This window comes from Paroedura picta, chromosome 10, assembly GCF_049243985.1.
Source record: "Paroedura picta isolate Pp20150507F chromosome 10, Ppicta_v3.0, whole genome shotgun sequence".
NCBI lineage: Eukaryota > Metazoa > Chordata > Lepidosauria > Squamata > Gekkonidae > Paroedura > Paroedura picta.
The window spans coordinates 5,736,179-5,760,344 of NC_135378.1; the positions used below are offsets into that span (position 1 = coordinate 5,736,179).

The following is a 24,166-nucleotide window of genomic DNA, read 5'->3' on the forward strand; positions in this document are numbered from 1 at the left end:
TGTTGGGATGGGGGTGGGTCAACATGACCATATATGGTCATATCACTCAATAAATGTTCAACAAATTCTAAACATATATTAAAAATTAATTACCTCCCACCCATTTGGGAGAGTCTTCCAGGGGCACCAAGAAAACCCAGGGTTTCACCACACTCTTGTTGAAAAAGCCAGAGTTAGAAAGGGCTCAAATCTCCACTCCGCCACTCTCTTTCCACCTGGCACATCTCACAAGGGCTGTTGTGGGGGTGAAATCAAGGGGGAAGAGCCTTGGGCCTGAGCATCTTGGAGAGATAAAACTGTGGGGAATGAACAGAAACAACAAAAGCAGAAAGCTGCCCTCTCCCTAGACTGATTCAGGCAGAAGGGGGAGGGGGGCTCTTTTTCTGTCTGCCTACGTTTGAAATGGGCCCCTTAATTTATTCAAATAAGTAGCCGTGTTGGTCTTAAAGGTGCCACTGGACTCTGATTTTATTGCCCTTATGTTATTAATTCGGCTTTTTTTCAAATGAGTTTGAAATGTTTCAAATGTTATTTTTATGTAGTGCATCAGAAATCTCCACTAAAATAATGTGAGCGTCACAGGCCTATGAAACTATTTGATCAAATTTCCCTGTTGGATCAATAAAATAGCGACCTCAAGTGGCTGCAGAGCAGATTGCAGCTGCAATACGACTCGAGGCAGAGTGGCAAGAGAGAGGGAGCCTTGTGTGCCTATTCCACTGTCGTCTCTGGTCAACGTGGGTCTGGCCAGCGTCCGCCTGCTTCACAACTCTATGAACGTGAGCAAGGACCCGAGTGGGCCCGAGGGGAATTACTTCTTACACTCGAGATTTGTCCTCAGTTTCCAGCCTGAATTCTGAAGCCTTTCTTGTAATTCATCCACCTATAAAATGAACATGCAGCAGCTACTCCCCCGCCCTCTACAAACTACAGTTAAAGCATTCCAAAGTGAACCCGCAAGCTCCCTAGTTGATATTCTTGCCCTCCGCATCTGTACAAGCCAGTCTTTCAGGGCCTCTCTGCAAAGTCCTGCTCTGCAAACACTCCGAAAACGGAGAGCACAGCCAGCTCAGACCCAAAGGTCACAGCAAGGGCCTGGTAGCACCTCTGGAAATCAGACAAATCATGGTGGGCACAGCCACAAGTTCTAGTCTGTGGACATCTGGAGAGCCACAGTTTGGCCACCCCTGTCCTATTCTCCACCAGCTGCAATGGTTACCAGTTGAATTCCGGATCAGACTAAAGGTTCTGGTAATTACCTCCAAGGCCATACGCGGTCAGGGCCCAGTGTACCTGAGGGACCACCTCCCCGCCTATGCCCCCAAAAGAGCTCTACGCTCTACTGCCTCCAATCAGCTAAGGATCCCTGGCCCTAAAGAAGTCCGCCTGGTCTCGACCAGGGCCAGAGCATTCTCTGTTCTGGCCCCCACCTGGTGGAACGAGCTCCCAGAGGAGATCAGGGCCCTGACGGAGCTTAAACAGTTCCGCAGGGCCTGCAAAAAGGAGCTCCTCCACCAGGCATTTGGCCGAGACCAGACGTAATCAATCAGCGACCAAGGGCCCCTGCTCCCCCCCCCCCTCAGAATCCCATCAATAAGCCCTGGACCTGTTTGTATTACTATATTGTTTACTGTTATACTGTGTTGTTATTTGGTTACAATTATTAGTTATCAGTTATACATGTTCTACAGACTGTTTTATGTATTGTTTTCTGTTATAATGTAAACCGCCCTGAGCCTCCGGGGAGGGCGGTATAGAAGTATGATAAATAAATAAATAAATAAATAAATAAATAAATAAATAAATAAATAAATAAATAAATAAATAAATAAATAAATAAATAAATAAAGTACGCCTGTGAACAGAAAGTGCAGGACTGATTCAGAGGCAGGAGAGGATGTTACTTCTGTCTTCCTTCTTTGTGGATTGGGCTCCACACTGAAAAGCTTGGAAGGAAATATGTCTGCAAATCCGGCCTGGGCTTTGGGCAATACCCTCTGCCCTCTGTTGCTGTAAAAATACATTTCAGAATCTTACCAACCTTCCCAAATATTTCAGGAAGCCCCAGAACTTGTCCCGTAAAGACACCGACACAGATGAGAATAGCAGTAATTTGCCCTAACGATCCACGGATCTGTTTGGGTGAAATTTCACTCAAATACATGGGGAGAGCACTCAGAGATATACCTGCAAAGGGAGGGAGAGAGAGAAAAAAGATAACTCTGCAGCAAAACACACCTTAGATTTTAATAATCAACAAGCAGCAGAGATCAAACAAGAATAATTGGACTATGGCTGAGACAAAAACTCAGTGTATTGCACAAAACTAAACCAATAATGTGTGGGAGAGTTCTCATGAAGCATGGAATGATGGGAGATGTAGTTGGTAGCCATGCTGGTCTAAAGCAGCAGGACAAAGTTCTTTGCCATGGGATGATGTTGTAACTTCAAAATATTATTTGAACCTGTTTGGGGAGGACACAGTAGGGATGCCAGCCTCCAAGTAGGACCTGGAGATCCCCTGAAATCACAGCTCATCACCAGACTACAGAGATCAGGTTCCCTGGAGAAATTGGATGCTTTTGAGCATGGACTTTGTACCTCACTGAAATTCCTGTCCTCCTGAGGCATCATCCCTAAATGTCCAGGAGTTTCCGAACCTGGATCTGGCAACCATCCCATCCCACCCCTGCCAGTGGCCAGGGGTGACCCCATAACCTTTGTACATAACCATGTGCATAAGTTAAGAGTTCAGAATACATCTTGACTCCAGTACCAAGTAAGCCACCCTTAGAACTTTGTAGCAGTTAAGAACAGCAGCTTCTAGTCAGGCAAGCTGAGTGATTCCCCACTTCTCCCCCACATGCTGCCAGCTTGGTGACCTTGGGCTTGTCGCAGCCCTGATAGTGCCTTCTGACCCAGCAGTCCTGCCAGGGCTCTCTCAGCCCCATCTCCCTCATAGGGTGTCTGTGGTGGAGAGAGGAGGCAAAAGTGTTTGGAAGCTGCTTTGAGACTCCTTCAGGTGGTGAAAATTGGGGTATAAAAAAACCAGGGTTGCACTTACTTGTAACTGCTGTTCATCGAGTGGTCCTCTGTGCAATCCCACGTGGGTTGTGTGAATGCACAGAAGACCACTCAATGATCAGCAGTTGCAGGTAAGTGCAACCCTGTTTTCATCTTCGTGGCTTCTGTGCATTCCTACATGGGTACTGCGAAGTTGCAGGCCTGCCATGGAGAAAGAAACTTCTAGAAACAACTCCCCAGAGTGCCAGCCACTCCCATCATAGAAGGACCTTCCTGCCTAAAGTCACATGATATGGGAGGATCCAGCACTCTCCCCTCAGTCCTAACCCCTTTGCCACTGGCGGGCAAAAAGGCAAACGTAGCAGCCCACTGTGGGGTAGGAGGGAGGGTTGTGTGAATGCACAGAAAACCATTCGATGAACAGCGGTTACAGGTAAGTGCAACCCTGTTTTCATCTTCGTGGCTTCTGTGCATTCCCACATAGGAGATTAGCAAGATAACTCACCATAGGATGGTGGGAGAGGGCTATGAGCAGAGGATTGGCTGAAGGACCACTTTACCCACTGAAGTTTCCTTTGTGGTCTCTGCATCCAGGAAACAATGTCACATAAAGGTACCTGGTGTGGACCACATGGCTGCTCTGTAGAGGTCTTGAACAGGAAGACCAGCTGTAAAGGATGCAGATGACAACAGGGCCCATGCTGTCAAGCCAGAGGGACAGTCCAACTATACTGTAGCACATGTAAGCTTAATAGCGGAAACTATCCATTGGGAAATGGTTTGTGAGGAAGCTTTACGCCCCTTATTGGGGCTGTGAAAGTAAATGAAAAGACTGTCATCCTTGCAAAAGGATCTAACTCTAAATAAAAGAGACGTGATTATCAAACGTCTAGTGTGTGTAATTGTTTCTCATAGTTTCTCAGGATTTTACTAGGTTCTAGTAAAATCTTATCTCTAAAGACCTGCATGAATGGGGGTAGAACAGAAAGTACAGGAAGTTCACCCACCCAACATGCTGACGCTGTGGCCACTGAAAAGGCAGTCTTGTAGGACAAGAAAGACAAGTCCACTGTTGCCAGAGGTTCAGAAGGTTTATGCAGTAACTTTGATATCACCAGGGACAGACTGTGGAGCAATTGTAGTAGTTGGGGGATAAGGTAAAGGTAAATGTATCCCCTGTGCAAGCACCAAGTCATGTCTGACCCTTGGGGTGACGCCCTCTAGCGTTTTCATGGCAGACTCAATACGGGGTGGTTTGCCAGTGCCTTCCCCAGTCATGACCGTTTACCCCCCAGCAAGCTGGGTACTCATTTTACCGACCTCGGGAGGATGGAAGGCTGAGTCAACCTTGAGCCGGCTGCTGGGATTGAACTGCCAGCCTTATGGGCAAAGCTTTCAGACGGCTGCCTTACCACTCTGCGCCACAAGAGGCTCTTTGGGGGATATGCATTCTTTAAACCCTCCAAAAACATTTTTGACAATTGATGTGAAAAAAATGAAACTGCGACTTGCACATGAAAGGCGGAAATTGCTGCTAGATGCACTTTAATCAAAGTATTTGACAACCCAGTATCTTCCAAAGAAACCAGAACGAGTCAAGAATTCATTGGACTTTTCATTTTTAGCAGAACTGGTCTTCCAACAGATATCTGGGTAATTGAAATCTCCCATGACCACTGGGTCCTGCCTCTTCACCAATCACTTTTCTTATATCATCCGCAGCTGTGAATGTGTTGACATCCCCTTATTGTATGGTGCAGCTATTTTAATATGATTCCTTCATATTAAGTGTTTGCTTTCTTTTAACTTGTGCTGCTGGCTGTGGTTGCTGATGTAGACCAGGGTGCAGACCAGGGCCTTCCTGCTGTGCTAAGGAAGTTCTGTGCAGTTTTAGTGCCAGGGACTGCAGTTATTACCTCTTTCTTATGGGATTTTTATGCTCACAGCTGGGAAACATTCTCTCCCTTTTTGTGTTTTAAAAGAGATAACAACTCTGTAAGCAAAAAGAACCCTAAGCTGGATGGCCCAGGCTAGCCAGAGTTCATCAGATCTTGGAAGCTAAGCAGGGTCGGCCCTGGTCTGTGTTTAGGTGGGGGACCTCCAAGGAGTACCCCGGTTGCTCTGCAGAGCAAGGCAATAGCAAACCACCCCATCTGTCTATTGCCTAAAATCCCTACAAGATGGCCGCAAGTCAGCTGTGACTATGGTATTTTCCACCACCAATGAAAGAGAACCCTTGCTCAGAAAATTCATTCAGAATTCTGGCTTTTATTGGCACTGATTCCATTTCTAAACATTTAGGCCCTTCCTGTTCTTCATTCTCTCCCAGTTCACTGAAATATCAGGACTTTGGGTAAACAGTGCTTGTCCAGCACAAATTTCTCAAGCGTACACTGCACAAGTGAACTCATACCTCCGTCAATACCCATAATGAATCGTCCCAGAATAATCATTTCAAGGAATCCTGCCAGTTGAGAAAGTGCCATTAACAACGCAGCCACAATGGCAAACACATTATTTAGCAGAAGCGTCCGTTTTCTGGAAGGAAATAAAACACATAAGTGTACCGACACCTTCACATGCAAGGACCCTCTCCCACGGCCTTGTCCAGCCTCCCATTCCAGACCTTCTTCGCAAGCCCTGTTCCCTGTGCTGCCACATGCAGAGGAGATGGGGGGCAGGTCCGGAGACAGGACTTTCCCAGGGGTGGCCCCTTGCCTGGATGCTCACCTGGTCCCTACCTCTTTTGCCCTTAGGCATGAGGCCAAAACATGCCCTCCTTTTAACCCAGGATTTCAAGTAAAAGGATTCTGTCTCTCTAGGCTGTTTTATGGACTGAGGCTTCTGGGCCATTCAGGGCTGTTATAAAACCCAGGCTCCTTTTCAGCCCTTGGTATTTAATGGCTTCTGCCTGGTTTTATGGCTCGCTTTGAATAGTTCTGAGTCGTTCTTAATGGCTTGCTCTTCTTCCATTGTTTCAGTTGGACACCTCCTCCGAGCTCATCCCTGGAGAAGCAGCATATACATTTCGAAAATAAATAATACATAAAATCCAATGGAGAGCTGGGTCAATGACAGCACTGGGCAGCTCACATCCATTAACATGAAACAGAGTGGGAAAGAAGACTTCACAGGGAGTCCATCCAGGTGGGCTGCCCTGTCAGTCTGCAGGCAGCAGCAGAAAGAGGCACTCAGGCAAGCTCCTCCCAGCCACAAATCTAGCTAGACTTGAAGGTGCTCCTGGACTCTGGCTCTTCACATGGCAGAGTGTAACATCCCCCCCCAGACCATTAAAAAGCACATTACATAAAGGCTCCACCAGCCGCTGATATACTTGGCATACCTCAAAAAAGCTGAGGTATCACTACAAGCATCGCCAACGAAAATTCTGATTTCTGCTCTTATGAACAATGTCACTAAATATCTGGCACTCTCCCTTGTTCAAAACATGACAAATGAGCAACACAAACCACAAGCATCCTTGGGCATGGGGGGGGGCACATCCTGGCCATGAAAGGCAGCCTGTCATTTGAGCTCACCGGCAGGAATACAATCCCTTGCCCCGGACTGGCCGGACTGGGCAGCATCTTGTCAGCCCTGGCAACAAGTCATAGACTCATAGAATCATAGAGTTGGAAGGGGCCACACAGGCCATCTAGTCCAACCCCCTGCTCAACGCAGGATCAGCCCAAAGCATCCTAAAGCATCCAAGAAAAGTGTGTATCCAACCTTTCTTTGAAGACTACCAGCGAGGGGGAGCTCACCACCTCCTTAGGCAGTCCTGGGTCATGCTGCACTGGCCAACCATCTCCTGCCCTGAAAACCCTATGGGGTCACCTTAAATTGGGGTTGATGGTAAAATGCCCACATGCTTGCGGGATCCCTCAGGAGCAACCAGGCAGAAGTGCCTGATTGGGCAGCACAGAAATATCTGTAGTTTGCTTACCGACCAAAATACTTGACGGCTGGAGTGACAATGAAAGCACCAACCAGCCCACCGATGGCAAAAATGGACACCGAGATCGTCCACAGCAGGGTCAGGGATTCCTCGGAGATGGTTTCATTGTACCTTTGTGCCCACGTCTCATTGTAGAACTTCTTGATGAACTAACAGAAAAGCAGAATGATAAACATGGCCATCAATCAAGTAGGATGATGATGAACTATTAAAAATTTGTAAACCATTAAAAAAATTGAAACAACCTATTCAATTTGGAATTTTTTGTTTAAAGCCATCCTGGTTTTCAATGAAATACGTATTTCTAATCAATAAGCATATTCTCCATGAGAGCTGGGCAAGTGGGAAGGAGAGAAAGGCGCAGATCTGGGAGGGAGGGGGGGACAGCGGGACGGGCAGACTCAAGGAGAGGAGCAGCCACCCTGCAAGTGGCCACAGGCTTCCAGAAGCTAGCAGACCGCCTCCCTCATCACGAGGAACCTGGCAGCTCATTCTCTCCACAGGAAAATGTGTCTGTGCCCTTTGGCCAGTGGGTGATAAAGTTGCCAACCTCCAGGTGGGGCCTCGACTGGAGACCTCCCCAAATGACCACTGATCTCCGGATGGTAGAGATCCACTCCCTTGGAGAAAGTGGTTGTGGGTTTTGTTTTGTTACTAAATAGCATTGTATCCCAATGAGGTCCTCCTGACCATCCTGCCCCCACCAAGATCCACCTGCCAAATCTCCAGGGTGGCCCCAGGGTGGACTTAGCACTGCTAGCCTGACCCACAACTGCTAGAATAGCAGGCGTCCACAAATTCAGTCATGAAAGAGTTAAACTATTCCAAAAGGGAGGCAGTACAATGCAAATATTGTAATCCTTAGAAACACTGATTTGTTAGTCAAGATACTGTGTGTGTGTGTGTGTGTGTGAATGTGAGAGAGAGACCGACCCAGAGGCAATACAGAGAACCGAAGGGTGGTTTCCCTGTGTTCACTGTTCATGAATCTAAAATAGTAGATCGGTGGTCCGGGGACTGGGACCGGTCCGTCGATCAGTCAGTACTGGACTGCAGCTCCTCCTCCCCAGCTGCTGCCTCAGGGGCTGCCCTGCCACTCTGCCACCGGCTCACCTTTGGTGCTCTCCAGCGGCCGCCATGGATGGAGCTCCCCCTCACTGTGGCTCTCCGCAGCTGCTGCTGGCAGCGCCCCCCAGTGGGCGGCGGGAAGTCAGGGGCACCGGTGGGAAAGCAAGGAGAGCAGGGGCTCAGGCAGCAGCGACGTCCCTTGGCAAAAGACTACTCCCCCCCCCCCCCGGGCCTCAGTAAAATTGTCAAGTGTTGACCGGTCCCCGGTGATAAAAAGGTTGGGGACCACTGATGTTGAGATTACTGATGTTTGTACAGAAGCTATATAGGCGTGGCTGGGGGTCAAGGCCCATGGCACAGGGTGGGAGCGACTGGAGTCCAGAGAGATAAGGACTCTTGTTTCACTATAAAGCAGATCCATTTGTACATGCAGTTAACCATCAAGGAATCCTAGAGCTGGAAGTTGGCATGGACCAAGTGCGGGGGCTGCTGCAAAATCCTTTCTCAATCTCCCACACGGCCAATCCCACGACTCGGCATTTAACCCAAAGTTAGTTTGTTGACTAAAAGACATACGGGCAGATCACCTTGCCAAGGTCCCACGCAGAATAGAAGAATTGACTGCAACAAAGTACTCAGATCAGGTGGGGGCTTTATAGACGAAAAAGCAGGTCCCCCCCCTTTTCCACATACCCGGGTAAAACCCATTGAGCGAACGTTTGATCCTAGCTAGGTGTGAAACCCAGAGACAAGCAGGCTGGGGGATGCTGGCCAACCGGCTGAAGCAGAGCTACATATACCTACTTGTTTCCCATTTCAAAGGTGCAGGGAGAGCGTACATAAATCCCCACTTCCAGGGAGCAGGGGGAGAGATGAAAGGCAGCAGTTGCAGCGGTGACCTAAGGAGCAGATCAGAGGGGAATGGAAGAAGCACCTGACAGAAGTGTCCCTAGAGCAGTGATTCCCAACCTTTTTATCACCGGGACCAGTCAACGCTTGACAATTTTACTGAGGCCCGGGGGGGGGGGGGGGGGGCGGAGTCCTCTGCCGAGGGACGCTGCCGCCTGAGCCCCTGCTCCACTTGCTTTCCCGCAGGCGCCCCTGACTTCCTGCTGCCCGCTGGGGGGGCTCTGCCAGCAGCAGCTGCGCAGTGCCATGCCGAGGGGGAGCCCCAGCCATGGCAGCTGCCAGAGAGCACCAAAGGTGAGCTGGCAGCAGAATGGCAGGGCAGCCCCCCAGGCAGCAGCTGGGGAGGAGAACGAGGAGGAGCCGCGGCCCGGTACAGACTCATCCACGGACCGGTACCAGTCCCCGGACCAGGGGCTGGGGACACTGCCCTAGAGGACATCTAGTCCAACTCCCTGTTCAGTGCAGGGTAAACCTCAATCATCGAGGATCAGGATCGTTCCAGCTACTGCTTGAAGACTCCCCACCTCCTTAGGCAGCCCATTCCACTGGTGAACTAAACTCATAGAATCCCAGAGTGGGAAGGGGTCACCCAGACCACCTAGTCCCACCCCCTGCTCAAGGCAGAATCAGCCTCAAGCATCCAGGAGAAGGATCTGTCCAGCTGCTGCTTGACGACCACCAGTGAGGGGGAGCTCCCCACCTCCTTGGGCAGCCCATTCCACTGCTGTACTTTGTAAACCATTTTTTCCTGGAATCTAGCTGGTACCATTCTACATGTTTTAACTCATTACTGCATGTCCTATTCCTCTGCTGCTGCCAGCAGGAACCTTTCTGTGCCCGCCTCCAAGTGACAACCTTTCAAATCCTTAAAGAGAGCCCTCCTGTCCCCTCTCAGCTTCCTCTTCCCCAGGCTGAACATTCCCCAGTCCCTCAGCCTTTCCTCCCAGGGCCTGTCCTCAGGCCCTGGATTATTCTTGTCACTCTCCTCTGACCCCTCTCCATTTTGTTCGTGTCCTTTTGGAAGTGAGGCCTCCAGAACTGCACACAGCACTGGACCCAGGACCAAGCCCTGTGGCGCCCCACTGCTCACCTCCCTCCACCCTGATGAAATCCCGTTGACAAGTGCTCTTTGGGTGTGGTTTTTTAGCCAGTTCCCTGCCCACCTAATCATTTGAAAATCCAGTCCACAGTCCTCCAGTTTACCCATCAGAACCTCATGGGAACCTTGTCAAAAGCCTGACTGAAATCCAAGGAAACAACAACCAAGGGTCAGTTAATACCCCTGATGGCGACGGAGCACAAGCAGCGTTATTTTCTTTTCTTTCTAATTAACTCCTGGAGCTTGTTTGGGTTGCTTGTTTTATCACCGGTGCCACCTGATTTACCCTGAGACTTTACAGCCGAGCTTGGAACAACCAATGCGTTTCCAGGATCTATTCATCCCGCCCCTTGGTCAAAGGAGGTAACCAGGTTGGTCTGGCAAGGCTTTCTCGATGGTAAAAAGGCTGAGAAAGGCTGCCCTAAACAGACAAGGAGGCTATGATATTATAGCAGCTTCGTTGCCAATTCAAGGCTGGCACGGAGGATGGTTTACAGCTTCATGAGCCCCCAAAAGGTTTTGGCATCGTGCCCTCTAGGGGTGTCATGAAAGGCCTTTGCTTTCAAGGAGGAGGCCTAGCTGTGTGCACAGCCAACTCACTGGACAAACCGCTCAAGCCGTTAATGGCCTGACCCAAGAGCAAAGGGCAGGCAGCAAAGATCAAAGGTGTGCCATAAATGCAACTCGGCTGTGACTAATTCCAACATTTTGCAGCCTCATTACATGTGATCATCAGCCAGAGCCCTGAAGGCCTCCCTCTCTTGCACTTTCTCCTCTGCAAGGAGTTTTTGTTGCTCTGAAGGAGTCTTATCACAACTGAGCTTTATCAGGAAAAGGAACCCTGCAACCCACTTGCTTCCTGAGACCACTAGTGTTTCCCTCCTCCAAGGGATGTCCCTTGATTTCTGCATTTCACATTTTGCCATGACATGTTCCAGGCACTGATTTGGAAAAACAATGTGGGCTTTTTGCAACCCAGAATGAAAATGCGCATGCCCATCCTGTGTATGCTATTTCCTCAGGAAGCAGAATTTTGCATGCTGGCAATGGAGTCTCTCTAAACAGCATCATGAACATCTGATCACTTCTGGGTACCACCTCTAGAACAAAGAATCCTCCCAGATGCTGGTTTCATTTTTACAGATGAAAACAGTCTCAATTATTATTAGTATGGCAATTTTATTTTATTTTTAAAATTTATTCAGTTTTTAGGCTCAGCTGCCGTACTCGCTGGGACTCAAGACAAATTACACAGAATAAGTCACCCAACAGGATGGGACATTCCATAAACAATGCCAAAGGATTTGCCCTGCAGAAATCTGGAACCAGCCAGAAATCTGAAAACAGAAATGAAGTGAGGCCCATTAACATGAGACACGGAATGATGCAGAAATAACCCTGTAGGCTTCTACCTGCAGCAGCAGCAGGCAGCCGACGGGCATGAATTCATGAAGCTGCCCTATACAGAATCAGACCCCCTTGGTCCATCAAGGTCAGCCTTGTCTACTGGGACCGGCAGGGGTCTCAGGCAGGGGTCTTCCACATCACTTACCCCCTGGTCTTTTTAACTGGAGATGCCTGGGATTGAACCCGGGACCTTTTGTACGGCAAGCAGATGCTCTACCACGGAGCCTCAGCCCCTCCAGCACTGAGCCTCTTTTGTTACAGTAGAGCCCTGTTGCCCTGTGCAGGAAAGCCTCTTGGATAATTCAGTTTTGCATGGTGCACAGAACGCCCTCCTGACCTTCTCCAGCCGGCCACTCCACAAGTTGGAAGCCGCAGCTGAAGGCCCCACTCAGGCAAGACAGGCTCCAGCGGCACAGCCCCGGAGGAGAGGCAGGGCCACAGGTGTGAGAACAGCAGAGGTTTCCCATCTGCACCAGCGAGTCACCGTCTGAGTAAGCAGCGAAAGGGAATACGGCTTGGCTCTCTGATGCCTGCAGTGCTACATGTCCTGTCAGGCCCCAGGGGCTGCATTCCTGCTGCAGAGCATTCCCCTGTGCCCCAGGATCTTGTTTCATGAAACGGATTCCTCACTCAGACTACGGCAAAGTCAGTCAGTCCCTGGCAGCTGAAATGACACGAGAGCTGCCAACCGCCTGTCCCTTTGCCAGATAAGGCCCATTTGTTTCCTTGAGCCTCTGCTAAAGGGACAGAGCATTCTGCCCCAGGCCTGCAGGAAACCCTCCCTGCAATTGGGGGCCATCAGTGGCACAAGCCCTTGTTGTTTGCATCAACAGGAACACAAATGCCTCCCCCCCCCCACCTGAGCCATCTGAAAATCCTTGACTTGAACACAAAGAAGAGCTGTTTTTTGCTTTTCACTCCCCGAAAGAGTCTCAGAGTGATTTCCAATTGCCTTTCCTTCCTCTCCCCACAAGAGACACCCTGTGAGGTAGACGGAGGGGTTGAGAGAGCTCTGAGAGAACTGTGACTGGCCCAAGGCTGTGGAGGAGGAGTGGGGAATCAAACCCAGTTCTCCAGATTAGAGGCTGCCATTCTTAACCCCCACACCAAAAGTGGCCCTGGGGCTCCTCCCCCAGGAGTCTTGTTCTCCCTCCATCTTCGGAGCTGTCAGCTCACTCACTAACATGTTTGGCAGGTCTCCTTCTGCCGTCAGCCGCGGAGGCTTTAGATGCCTGCTCCTGCTGCAAGTTCAGCTCCCAAGTGTGCAGTGGCCAGGCCTGGATCGGAAGCACAGGCTTCTCCCCCACTCACACTATTTTCTGGTCCCCAAAAGTCCCTGGCAGGCTACCCACGTGGCTGGCAAGGGGGTGAGCAGAAAGCAACACCCGGTGGGCAGAATCAGGGCACCCACCCCATCGTGGAAGCAGAAGCCTGGTCCAGACGGGGCTCCCAGCAGAAGCTGCAACTCACATCTGGCCACTAAGAGGAACACGCAGGGAGGCCCCCAGGCGGAGGAAGCCAGAGGAGTCCAGCAGCGGCTACCCCAAGTTGGTCAAACAACTCTCCGCTGCTCTTTGGCCCCAGCAGGCCCGGCTGGCCTGGCACCGTTTCACCGCAGCACAATCAAATGTCGCTCAGTCGGCACAGGCTTCCTCCACATCACCCAAAGATGCCAACTTCCCTCCCACGGCTCCTCTGCCCAACCCTCACCTGACGCTGGCTTTTGCTAACTGATGTTTGTGGTGTGGAGGGTGCTGCCCCTAGAGAGAGCCAGATCTAGGCAGCGAAAGTCTGGGAGATGGAGCCCGAGCACAGGGACCGCAGGGGGCCCAAGGCCATAGCATCCACCCTCTAAAGTAGGGCTCCCAAAGGGAGCAGAACAGCCCCCTGGGGCACTGGAAGGATCTGTGTGGGGGTGAGAAATTGGGGGGCAGGAGGGGGCAGGAGTCTGACTCTGTGTTTTCCTAGCAAGAGACATTCCAAGTAAGGTTGGGCACTTCGGCCACACCGGCACCGCCCCTCCCCCCCTTCACCACGGCGCTGGCTGTTTCGGGCTGGAGCGGCCACTTTGGCGGCTGAAGCACCCAACCCTAATCCCAAGGTGGCTTGCCATTGCCTGCCTCTGGGTAGTAGCGACCCTGGGCTTCCTCCTTGGTCTCCCATCCCGGTGCTCACCAGGGTCACCCCTGCTTAGCTTCCTGAAGAAAACGACCTCTTCAGAGGGTGGGCTGGATGGGATCATGTTCCTGCTGGGCTCCTTCTCCTCCTCAGACTCTGTCCTTCCCGGGCTCCACCTTGGATCTCCAGGAATGTCTTACCCATCACAGTGGAGTGTATAAACATCATGGAGAAGCATTTTCTATATGTTTTGGTAAGGTAAAGGTATCCCCTGTGCAAGCACCGAGTCATGTCTGACCCTTGGGGTGACGCCCTCCAGCGTTTTCATGGCAGACTCAATACGGGGTGGTTTGCCAGTGCCTTCCCCAGTCATTACCGTTTACCCCCCAGCAAGCAAGCTGGGTACTCATTTTACCCACCTCGGAAGGATGGAAGGCTGAGTCAACCTTGAGCCGGCTGCTGGGACCGAACTCCCAGCCTCATGGGCAGAGCTTTCAGACTGCATGTCTGCTGCCTTACCCCTCTGTGCCACAAGAGGCTCATATGTTTTGGTACACAGGGGCAGTTATGATTCTTTTGCTCTTCAGCCCAGAGAGCCTCTCCCAGGTGACAGCATGGCCTAGGACCAGAGGCAGGATCATCAGTCAGCTGAGCGGAGGGCAGGAGACCAGCTACCACAGCAGCACTCACGCCGTGGCTCATCTGTCCCGTTAGTGTCACCCAAAGAGCCACGTTTACATCCATCCCTGGCAGGAGGCCTTCACCGGAGGGAGGGAGGGAGGGAGGGAGGGAGGGAGGGAGGCCGGCTTCTGCTCCTCCAACGGCAACGGTTTCAGCTGCACCAACTGCACGGTCCTGCAGGGCAGAGCAGGTGCCTCGGTGGGGAACGAGGAGCCATCCTATCAGTGCTGCCATCTCTTCACAATGGCAATTGCCCTTTGACGAGACACAGCTCTGTGGCAACTGTGCTCTCTCCTGGGCTCAGGGGTTGAAAACGTCTTCACTTACCACGGTTGGCGCATTGACAACCGACAGATTGTAGCCATACAAAAAGGAGGATCCAAAGGCCCCAGCCAAGGCGGCCACCATGAGGCTAGCAGACCAGTCCTGAAATGGAATCAATACAGAAACACAGTTAACCAAAGAGGGAAAAGCAAATGGGGTTTGAAAAAAGCACAAAGTACGTCCATGTGGGTGTGTTTTAATCAAAATATCCCTGGAGTTTATTTTGGAAGGGACATTTGTTTGTAAGTCACTTTGGGGTAGCAAAAAATGGGGTATAAAAAGCCAGCTCTTATTTTATGAAATTTGCACCCTGACTTTCTGCCCTCACCAGCTCCACTAAAGGGCCGAACGAATGGGCCTCCAGTTGCGTAGGACTCCAGCCATACACGGCGTTGAAGGTCAACAACAGCATCTGGAATTGTGCCCAGAAACAAACGGATACGGTCCCACCACCCACTCTGGTCAACAGCCTGGCTGTAGTGTTCTGCAACAATAGAAATTTCTGAACACTTCTCAGGCGTACACTTCACAATGAACAGTATGCTGCAGTAATCTAATCCAACCAAAGTTCATTAAACTCCCCAACTTGACCATCAGTGACTATATTGGGGCATGACACTTGATCACTGCATTGTGTTTTCCACTTTAGCTGGGAAATACTCAAACCCTAAACCCTAAAACGGGCTGGAACAGGCAAAATGGCAGCGACAGGGCTTCAGGGAAAATCCCCGATTATGCTTTACGTCACCGCCATTCCTGGCACCGCTGAGCCCTGGACCAACCCCGGCCCTTGGAAGGCCTGCGTTAAGGAAACACGGATTCTTCTACATTCCCAGGTCTGCCGCGGGCGCAGGTGAGGGGTAGGTCGGGCTAACCCAGTGCCTAATCAGAGGAGCTGGGCTCAAACGCCTGTCACCCTTGCCAACTCCACAGCTCCATGGAGCGGACAGGGGCGTCTCCCCACCCCCACCATAGTGCGGTGGGGGCCCATGCCCCCGCTGCCACCTGCCACTGCCACCACCGTGGACCATGCACAGGGCTGTTGCATTGGGGCGGCCAGCATACACCGGGGGAGCCGCTCCCCTGTGCGCATGCGGGGGATGGAATGGCAGCAGCCCAGTGTGGCTGCCGCCGTGCATAATAGGTCTAAGAGAGGCAAATTACTTGTTACAGTCATAAACCTCAAAATGGCTTTTTATTCGATCCCATGGGATAAATTATGGCTGAAACGTGCCAATTTAAAGATGGATTACCACCTATTGTATCTACTAAAACAACCGCACTGCAACAACTTTTGCCAAATTAAATATACCAAAGATGGTATAACCACTGAAATCCCTATTAACATCAGGGTGAAACAAGGATGCAATCTTGCCCCTCATTTATTTAACCTCTTCCTCAGTGACCTCCCTGCCGATTTCACAAAAGTCAATGGCCATCCCCCACTAGTGGATGGTAGACCCACACTGCTTCAATGATATACAGAGACCATTATCTTATCCAGAACTTGAATAAGCTTAATAAGATATCTCAGGACTTTCATAGATTATTGTGCAGAAAATGAACTGAAAATTAACTATGAAAAAACTATTATCCTGGTTTTTGCCAAGGCAAGATATAAATATCATTGGCAGATGAAAGGTAATCAAATAGAACATGTTAACCATTTTAAATACCTTGGTATAAACTTTAGTTACAATAATAAATAGGTACATCATAACGAGGTTATTCAAACCATGAAGGGACAAGGAGCTCTCCTGGCAAAATTCTTTCATCAGGAGGGAAACAGAAACTTTCCTGCAGCCATGAAAATGTATGTAACTAAAATAATTCCCCGAATTCTTTTCAGAATCCCAATATGGATTGGTGCATTTAACAGTGAACTAGAACATCGCCAATAGCCTTCTCCAAACTACTGTTAGATGTCCTGAACTGCGTAGCAAATCTCACACTCAACAAACTTGGCCTACAGAAATTAGGAATTAGAGCTTGGCTGCTCAGCCACAATCTTTGCGTTCATACTTGATAAGATACTCTCATTTTGCCAAGGGATTTAATGAGATAATCCCACATAAACTTTCTTGTTTAATATTATATATCTCATCTTTAATTAATTATGAAGGGCAATCCTAAAGCTAATAATGCAAAGGCTAGAAGACCACAGTGCTCAATCAATGGGCTCATCAACCTAGGGTAAGCTGACCTAGTTATTGGGATATCCCTTTGTCATATATCAATGCCAATTTACACATGCTGGATGATGACCCTCTTAAAAGAGCCTTTCCTTTGAACTCATCTAGGGGCCGATGGGTGCCGCATTTACCGATTGGTTGTCCTAAGTTTTTGAAGTATCAACATTCCCATAGTAATTAACTGAGGAAACCGAAATATGACTACGTAGAAGGGAAGCAACTGGTTAAAATGATGCTGAGTGAGAAAGACGATCCCAAAACTGTTTTTGGGATAGCCAAAATTTTGATGGTCATTTGAAGAATAAACCTCCCATTGATGGAGACTGTTGGCATCAAATAAGATATTATTACTGTTATGTCCTTGTTTTGAACTCTATTCATTGTGAATTTACTTTTTTTATGACAATGAAGGTTTTCTGAATCTGTATCCTGCCAGAGTGTGTCCTGCATGGGTCTGATTTTTCTTGCTCAGGAAAGGCCACAGCTGGCTTAGCAGCTGAAGCTGGTAAAAGGCAGGCCCACCTGCTCCTATGATGGTTGGTATGGGCCCTAGCCTAGACCCCCCCCCCAGGCTATGAACCTGTCCTGCCCCACTAATGATCATGAACAAGAACTCATGAAGCTGGCTATTCCTAAGGCAGGCTTAATAAGGCTCGTATGACCCTCCAGATGTCCATGGACTACAATTCCCATGAGCCCCTGCCAGTGTTTGCTGGCAAGGGCTCATGAGAATTGTAGTCCATGGACATCTGAAGGGCTGCAGTTTGACTACCCCTGGGCTACTCCAACCGGCAGCTGCTTTCCTGATTCTCTTTTCCATCCCTTCTCTCCCATTTATTTTGCATCAAAAGTCCCAGGACTTCCTGCATGCAAATCAGAGGCCCTGCCAGAGCGCCCCCTCACTGGCAGTCTTCAAGCAAAGGTTGGATACACACTTTTCTTGGATGCTTTAGGATGCTTAGGGCTAATCCTGCGTTGAGCAGGGGGTTGGACTAGATGGCCTGTATGGCCCCTTCCAACTCTATGATTCTATGATTCTATGATTCTATATGACTCAACACATCCCTGCCCTGATCATCTCAACACCTGAATTTCCCAAGAGGTGATCGGAGAAGAAATGCAGCTAGTCCTATCTTGTCTCCCAGGACTGTAATATGGCTGTTGCTTTGTGGCTGTCGCCACAGTGACCATTCTTCTCCAAAGGGCAAGATTGGGGCAGGGCAGACTCCTCAGAATTGTGCAGACAGCTGATCTGATGGCAGAACCGGGAGTGCAGTCGAACCCTGCCTGAGTATAAAGTCCGGGCATTGACAGCGAGAACAGCAGCATGGCTTTTCATTGGATTCAAACCTCTTCGCAAGCACTTGGGGTTCAAGAGCGTCTTCTGAGTCATCCTTAACAACAATCCAGAAGGAAGAGGAGCATTTTCACACACACCCTGGCTGCAATCGGGGGGGGGGGGGAGGGCACCACACGGCATAACCCTCCTATTCATTCTTGTGTCCCCACCCTCCCGGTCTAGGCTCTATCCCCATGTGGACGCTCTGCCCAAAAGCCGAGGCAGGGGCAGAGCCCTTGAGAATGTTTTTCCCTGTTCCCAGCTGCCCCACAAGTACTTCCACTGTAGGTCAGCTGGGAAGGGAGCTTGCCAGTTTCCCGGAGAGGGGGGCAATGCTGCACGGGAACACGGGGCTGCCATTCCTGATCACTGCTCCTTCTACTACTACGAGGACCCGTTTGTGCCCCCAAGTGCAAGTGCCTTAGAGGGGGGGGGGGTCACCAGCCCATTGGGCACCTTTTGAATTCTAACACAGTGGCAACCACAACAGAAATGGCTGCCAGAGGAGGCAGACCGCCCCCACACACACACACACAAGGAAAAAGGAATAAAATCAACACGGTGGGGGCCACCATCACAGAAATGTTATTGTAATCTGCACATTCCATCAGAACTCCAATGGCCAATCAGAAGCTTTGCCAATCCCCCCCCCCTTCAAAAACACCTGGTGAGCCCCAGAAATGTACTGGTGGGTGCCACTGTGTCCAAGGACGACATGTTGGGCACCCCGGTCTTATATCATGCCTCAAATTGTCTGGAATGGATGGATAAAGCTTCTGTTTGAATCAGGTAAAAGCTTTGCCACTGAATGTGGCAAAGATGTTCCAATTTTACCTTGCTTTGTTCTGCCTAGAATTTAGATAGCATTTCATCTGTGTACAAAATGCTTCACACACTACCTGATCCATCCTTCCATCTCTGCATGGTAGGCCATATCTGGACATTTTGACATGAGGGGCCCTAAGGGCCCCCTTGTAGCCTGTGGGTGAGGAGCCATGCGAAGCAGCCAGTACTAGATACAGAGAGGTTAATGTTCTAACGGCTAGCTTGAAATGTTAATACGTCTATTTAATTAAACATGTCTCCAGGGGTCTACATTAATTGGAAAGAACACTGAAAGTGGAAGAGCCTTGTTAATTCTTGATTGGTTTTGACACTCTCCGGGGCCAGGCAGCAGACGGCCTTTTCACGGAGTTTTCTCCCTTCGGTATACAAAAGCCAAAGCCCGGCTTTGTTGGGAGGAAACCTTCACAGGTCCCAGGGACTGAAAAGGCTCGCCCTGCACTAGTTCCACAAAACCCATCAGGAGGCCGGTGGGGACACCCTTCCCCATGCACAAGGAGCGTAAGTGGAACCACAATGCCACACGACATATGCTCTGCCTCTTTTCTCTCGCATCTCCACAAAGGAAAGGCTTTCCAAAAACCAGGGAAGAGGGTTGCCAGCTCTGGTTTGGGAAGCACTTGGTGGTTCGGATGTGCCCAGGGAAGGACCTCTGAATCTGACATTTGCTCCACAGGAACTGATCTCTGCTCGGTTGCTGGGAATTCAGCAGGAATCCTGGAAGCGCAGGCCCGCTTGGGGGCTGTGAAGCTAAACCAGCAAATGTCCCACCAAGGAGCCCCAAGCAAATGGGAGTCTGTCCCCTGCTGCCAGCTGGGCCGGAGCTAGAGGTTGAGGTGTGCTCAGGAGATGCTGGCTGAGGAGATCCACAAAGAAGTTCTTGGTGCGAAGCAGCTGGGCGCAGGCGGAGGGCAGCAAAGAACTGCAGGGGGCAGGCAGGCCTCTCCCCCTCCAGGGCAGGCGGAACTCGGCTCCCTCCCCCTTAGCCCCTACTCCTGCCTTCCTTCAGCTCCGACCAGGAAGTTCCCTGGTTTTAGCCCTTATCCTGGGCACAGTCACCATGGGGAAGACCTGCAACACTCTTCTTGTACATCGTGATCACCAACTCGTGCAGGACAGCTTTCGAATCCCATGCCCCGCCAGCAAAGAGAAGATCCCCACCAAGAACAGGGTATGACCCTAAGTGGCAGGGCTGCAAAAGGGATCCGGGCACCCAGAGCGGCCTCAGAAGCAGCCTCAGGGCGTTCGATGGGGCTTGCCTCCAGGCGCAGCCGCACAGCCACATCTGATGCAACAGATCTGATTTCATAACTTCTCCCCCCCACCCCCCACCCCCAATTCAAAAGAGGAAGACACTGGATTTTGTCAGAAAAGCAGAGTTGAGGGTAGGGGGAGGAAGGCTGAACCATTTTGTCCCAATTTGGTCTATCCTGGTCTAAACGACACCCAGGCAGGCTGCAGGCCATTCTGATGGCCAACCCATGGGCCTGGCGGTCAAGGACTCGGCCAAGGACTCCGGAATTCCCGCATCCAACGGAAGTGCTTCCTTGCTCTCTTTCCTGAGCCTATTTCCCAAAGGCCGCAGGGTGAGCTCTCCGACAATGTGGAAAAAGAAAAGGCTCTTTCTCCACGACCCATGAGGGATTTTGATAGACCTCGGGCACGGCTCCCCTTGGTGGCACAGATGCCAGCCTCCAGGGGGGACCTGGAGATTCTCCGGACTACACAGATCAGAAAGTGGTTGATTCGAAGGGCGGCCTCTCTGGCCTGGCAGCCCCCGGAGTCCCCTCAGGGGCCGCCCCTCTTTCCAGGCCCGGCGCCAGGCGAGGGAGGCTTCGGCCGAGGCAGCGGAGAGCCGTCGGGGGGGACGGGGGACGGGCGGGCTAAAAATACGCGGCCTCCCCGGGGAGATGGCCGGCGCCGAGCCCTGCCCTGCCGTATTTTTAGCGCCGCGGGGGAAGGAGGGAGGCGGCCCGCGAGAGGCGGCCCAGCAGCCACCTGGCCCGCACCTGCGCGCCCGGCCCTCCAGCCCCGCGGCGCCCCCGCCCCCGCTTCCCTGGCCTGGACCTCAGGCGCCCTTCCGGGAGGCCTCCCGCGCCCGCCTGGAGGCCCGCCGGGGCGCCGAGCGCGCGTCCCCTGGGGGGGGGGCGGCCTGTGCGGAGCCGCAGGTGCCCGCGCGCTTCCCCTCCCCGCCCGGGCGCCACTCACGGGCCGGCCTCCCCGGCGCTCCGGCAGCGGCGGCGGCGGCGGCAGCAGCGGGGCCAGCTTGGCCATGGCGGGGCGGCCACATGTGCGGCTGGTGCGCTCGCAGGGCCACGCGGGGGGAGCGGCGGGAAGAGACACGGACCACGGCCGCCCACGCCCACGCCTCCGCCCGCGGCCAGCGCCGCCCACGCCGCCCGCCCCGCCGCCTCCCGAGGCAGGCTGGCTGGCTGGCTGGCTGGCTGGCTGGGAAGCCCCTCCGCCGAGCGGGATCCCCTCGCGCTCCTCGCACACGCTTGGCCGCCGCTTATGTAACGCGCGCTGGGAGGGAGGGAGGGAGGGGGGGGGCTGATTCGCTCCGGGGATTCCCGCTTGGGGGGGGGGGTGGAGGCAGTCCCGTGGGCCTGAAGAAGCGGCCGCGCTCACATCTGCCCACACCCAGAATAAGGCCTTGCTACATTTATACCCAGAGTCGCTTTGCTGCGTGCACAAAAATGCCTTGTTACATGCCCACAAAAGCACAATTAAACATTGTTGCAGGCACCGAAATGCTTAGGCCCAGAATTAAACTTTCTTCACCTCAAAGGCTGACCTTGGGTCAATCACTTCACACCTCAAGTATAACCTGCCCCAGGGCATTGTGGTGAGGGTAACCCTAATGCACTGGATAGGCCTCCCCCTGTCCCTGTTCATGCAGTCGGATTGGTAAATTCTGGTTCAGGCCCACTGGGCAGGTGTGGATAGAGCTGCCAACCTCCTGGTGGTGGCTGGAGATCTGGGATTACAACCGATTTCCAGGCGACCGAGATCAATTCTGGCTGTTGGGTTTCCGGGCTGTGTGGCCAATGTGGTCTGGAAGTATTTGTCCCGGACTTTTTGCCAGTAACAGTGGCTGGCATCTTCGGAGGTAGGACATGGTAAGATGGGAATCTGTGCCAAATGTAGAGTGTGTGAACAGTTGCTGGGCATTTTGTTTACTTCTGAGATGTGTCTATGTAACTCCATTCATTCATTCATTCATTCATTCATTCATTCAATTTGTATCCCACCACTCCCCAATGGGCTTGTGGCGGGTAACATGGTCTTAAAACCCCATTAAAACACCCCCATTAAAAGACTTAAAAACCCATAACATGGCAGATGATCTCCCAACCTACTTCCCCATCCCAACTAGAGGTGTTGAGAGCATGGGGCAGCATGATGTCCACAGGTCCACAACCCCCCTTCGCCAGGGGGGCAGCCGATCTCCTCCGCTGGTCCCAGCCTCAACCATAAACCGGTGGAAGAGCTCCGTTTTGCAGGCCCTGCGGAAAGATGTCAAATCCTGCAGGGCCCGCAGCTCACCCAGGAGCTCATTCCACCAGGTAGGGGCCAGGACCGAAAAGGCCCTGGCCCTGGTCGAGGCTAGGTGCACTTCCCTGCGGCCGGGAACGACCAATAGGTTTCCCCCCACAGAGCGTAGGGCCCTGCGGGGAACATAGGGCGGTAAGTGGTCCCACAGGTATGTGGGGTCCAACCTGCGTATAGCCTTGAAGGTTACAACCAACACCTTGAACTGAATCCGGGCAGCAATGGGCAACCAATACAGCTGCCTCAGCACAGGCTGGATGTGGGCCCTCCAAGGTGTGCCAGTGAGGACCTTAGCAGCTGCGTTTTGCACCAGCTGAAGTTTCCGGATTAAGGACAAGGGTAGGCCCACATAGAGCGAGTTACAGTAATCTATTCTGGAGGTTACTATCGCATGGATCACTGTGGCCAAGTGTTTGGGGGACAGGTAGGGTGCTAGTAGCCGAACCATTCAGACACTGCTTCCAAACATCTGGCAAATGGTTCCGGGGGGGGGGAGTCCGGGCGGCCATCCATGAGGAGATAGAGCTGGGTGTCATCAGCGTACTGATGGCAACCCAGTCCATAGCTCCACACCAGCTGTGCATGAAGATGTTAAACAATGTAGGGGAGAGAATTGCGCCCTGTGGGACCCCACACGGGTGTCTATAAGGGCGTGAGAACTTCTCCCCCACTGCTACCCTCTGGGTCCGGTTCTGGAGAAAGGAGCGTATCCAGTGCAAGGCTGTGCCTCCTACTCCTGTGCCGGCGAGGTGGTGGACCAGCAAGTCATGATCCATGATGTCAAAGGCCGCCGATAAGTCCAGGAGAACCAATACAGCTGGCTCACCTCTATCCAGCTGGCGACGGAGATCAACCAATAGGGCGACCAACACGGTCTCCACCCCGTGGCCAGGATGGAAGCAAGACTGATATGGATCGAGTGCCGAAGTTTCCTCCAAGAAAGCTAGGAGCTGGTCCACCATGGCCCTCTCCAGCACCTTGCCCAGGAACGCTAAATGTGACACTGGGTGGTAGCTGGCAGGGTCCCGTGGGTCCAGTGTAGATTTTTTCAGGAGAGGGCGAACCACCGCCTCCTTGAGCCTCCTATCTCCTGGCCCCCTCCTTTGAGGAGCCAAGAGGGGCAGGGATCAAGGGGGCAGGTGATCACCCTGACTGATCCCAGCAAACTGTCCACTTCAGGAGAAGAGAGCCACCTGAAGCCATCAAACCTCACTACCAACGGCGGCCAACAGGTCTCCAGTTCGTTAACTGTATTAATCGTGGCGGGAAGGTCACGGCGGAGCAACAAGACTTTATCCGCAAAATAGCTCGCTAATGCCTCACAGATGGGTTCCAATTGACTAACATTTTGGTGCCTCTCAAGGGCGGTAAGGGATCAAACTACCCTAAATAATTGGGCCGGGCGAGAGCTTGTGGACGCGATTTCCACGGCAAAAAACTCTCTCTTTGCCACTTTCACCGCCATCTGTCATAAGCGTGCGATAAGATGTTCTTGTAGCCTCATCACGAGTCTTCCGCCACACTCGCTCTAGTCGTCTCATCACATTCCTGTCTGTCTGGGAGTCTCTTAGGGATGGACTGGAGCTAGGAAGCGCCTTTCCTGTGTGGAGTTTATTAGCAAGTCAATTAGGAGGTGTTTTTCCTGTTTCTGG

General features: G+C 51.8%; 1 protein-coding gene across 3 annotated transcripts in view; it reads right to left on the reverse strand.

Moving 5' to 3' along the window:
• The window catches only part of SLC2A9 (solute carrier family 2 member 9), an 82,875-nt gene that overhangs the window by 31,622 nt on the left and 27,087 nt on the right, over positions 1-24,166 (reverse strand). For 2 of the 3 annotated variants that reach the window (XM_077302327.1, XM_077302325.1), the window contains exons 3-6: positions 14,592-14,690; positions 6,971-7,131; positions 5,438-5,562; positions 2,042-2,187 (exon numbers count right to left, since the gene is read on the reverse strand). In XM_077302327.1, coding sequence (XP_077158442.1) covers positions 2,042-2,187; positions 5,438-5,562; positions 6,971-7,131; positions 14,592-14,690 — 531 coding nt within the window. Of the gene's footprint in view, positions 1-2,041; positions 2,188-5,437; positions 5,563-6,970; positions 7,132-14,591; positions 14,691-21,170; positions 21,459-24,166 lie in introns of those variants that run through there. The other variant, XM_077302326.1, reaches the window with a different exon arrangement.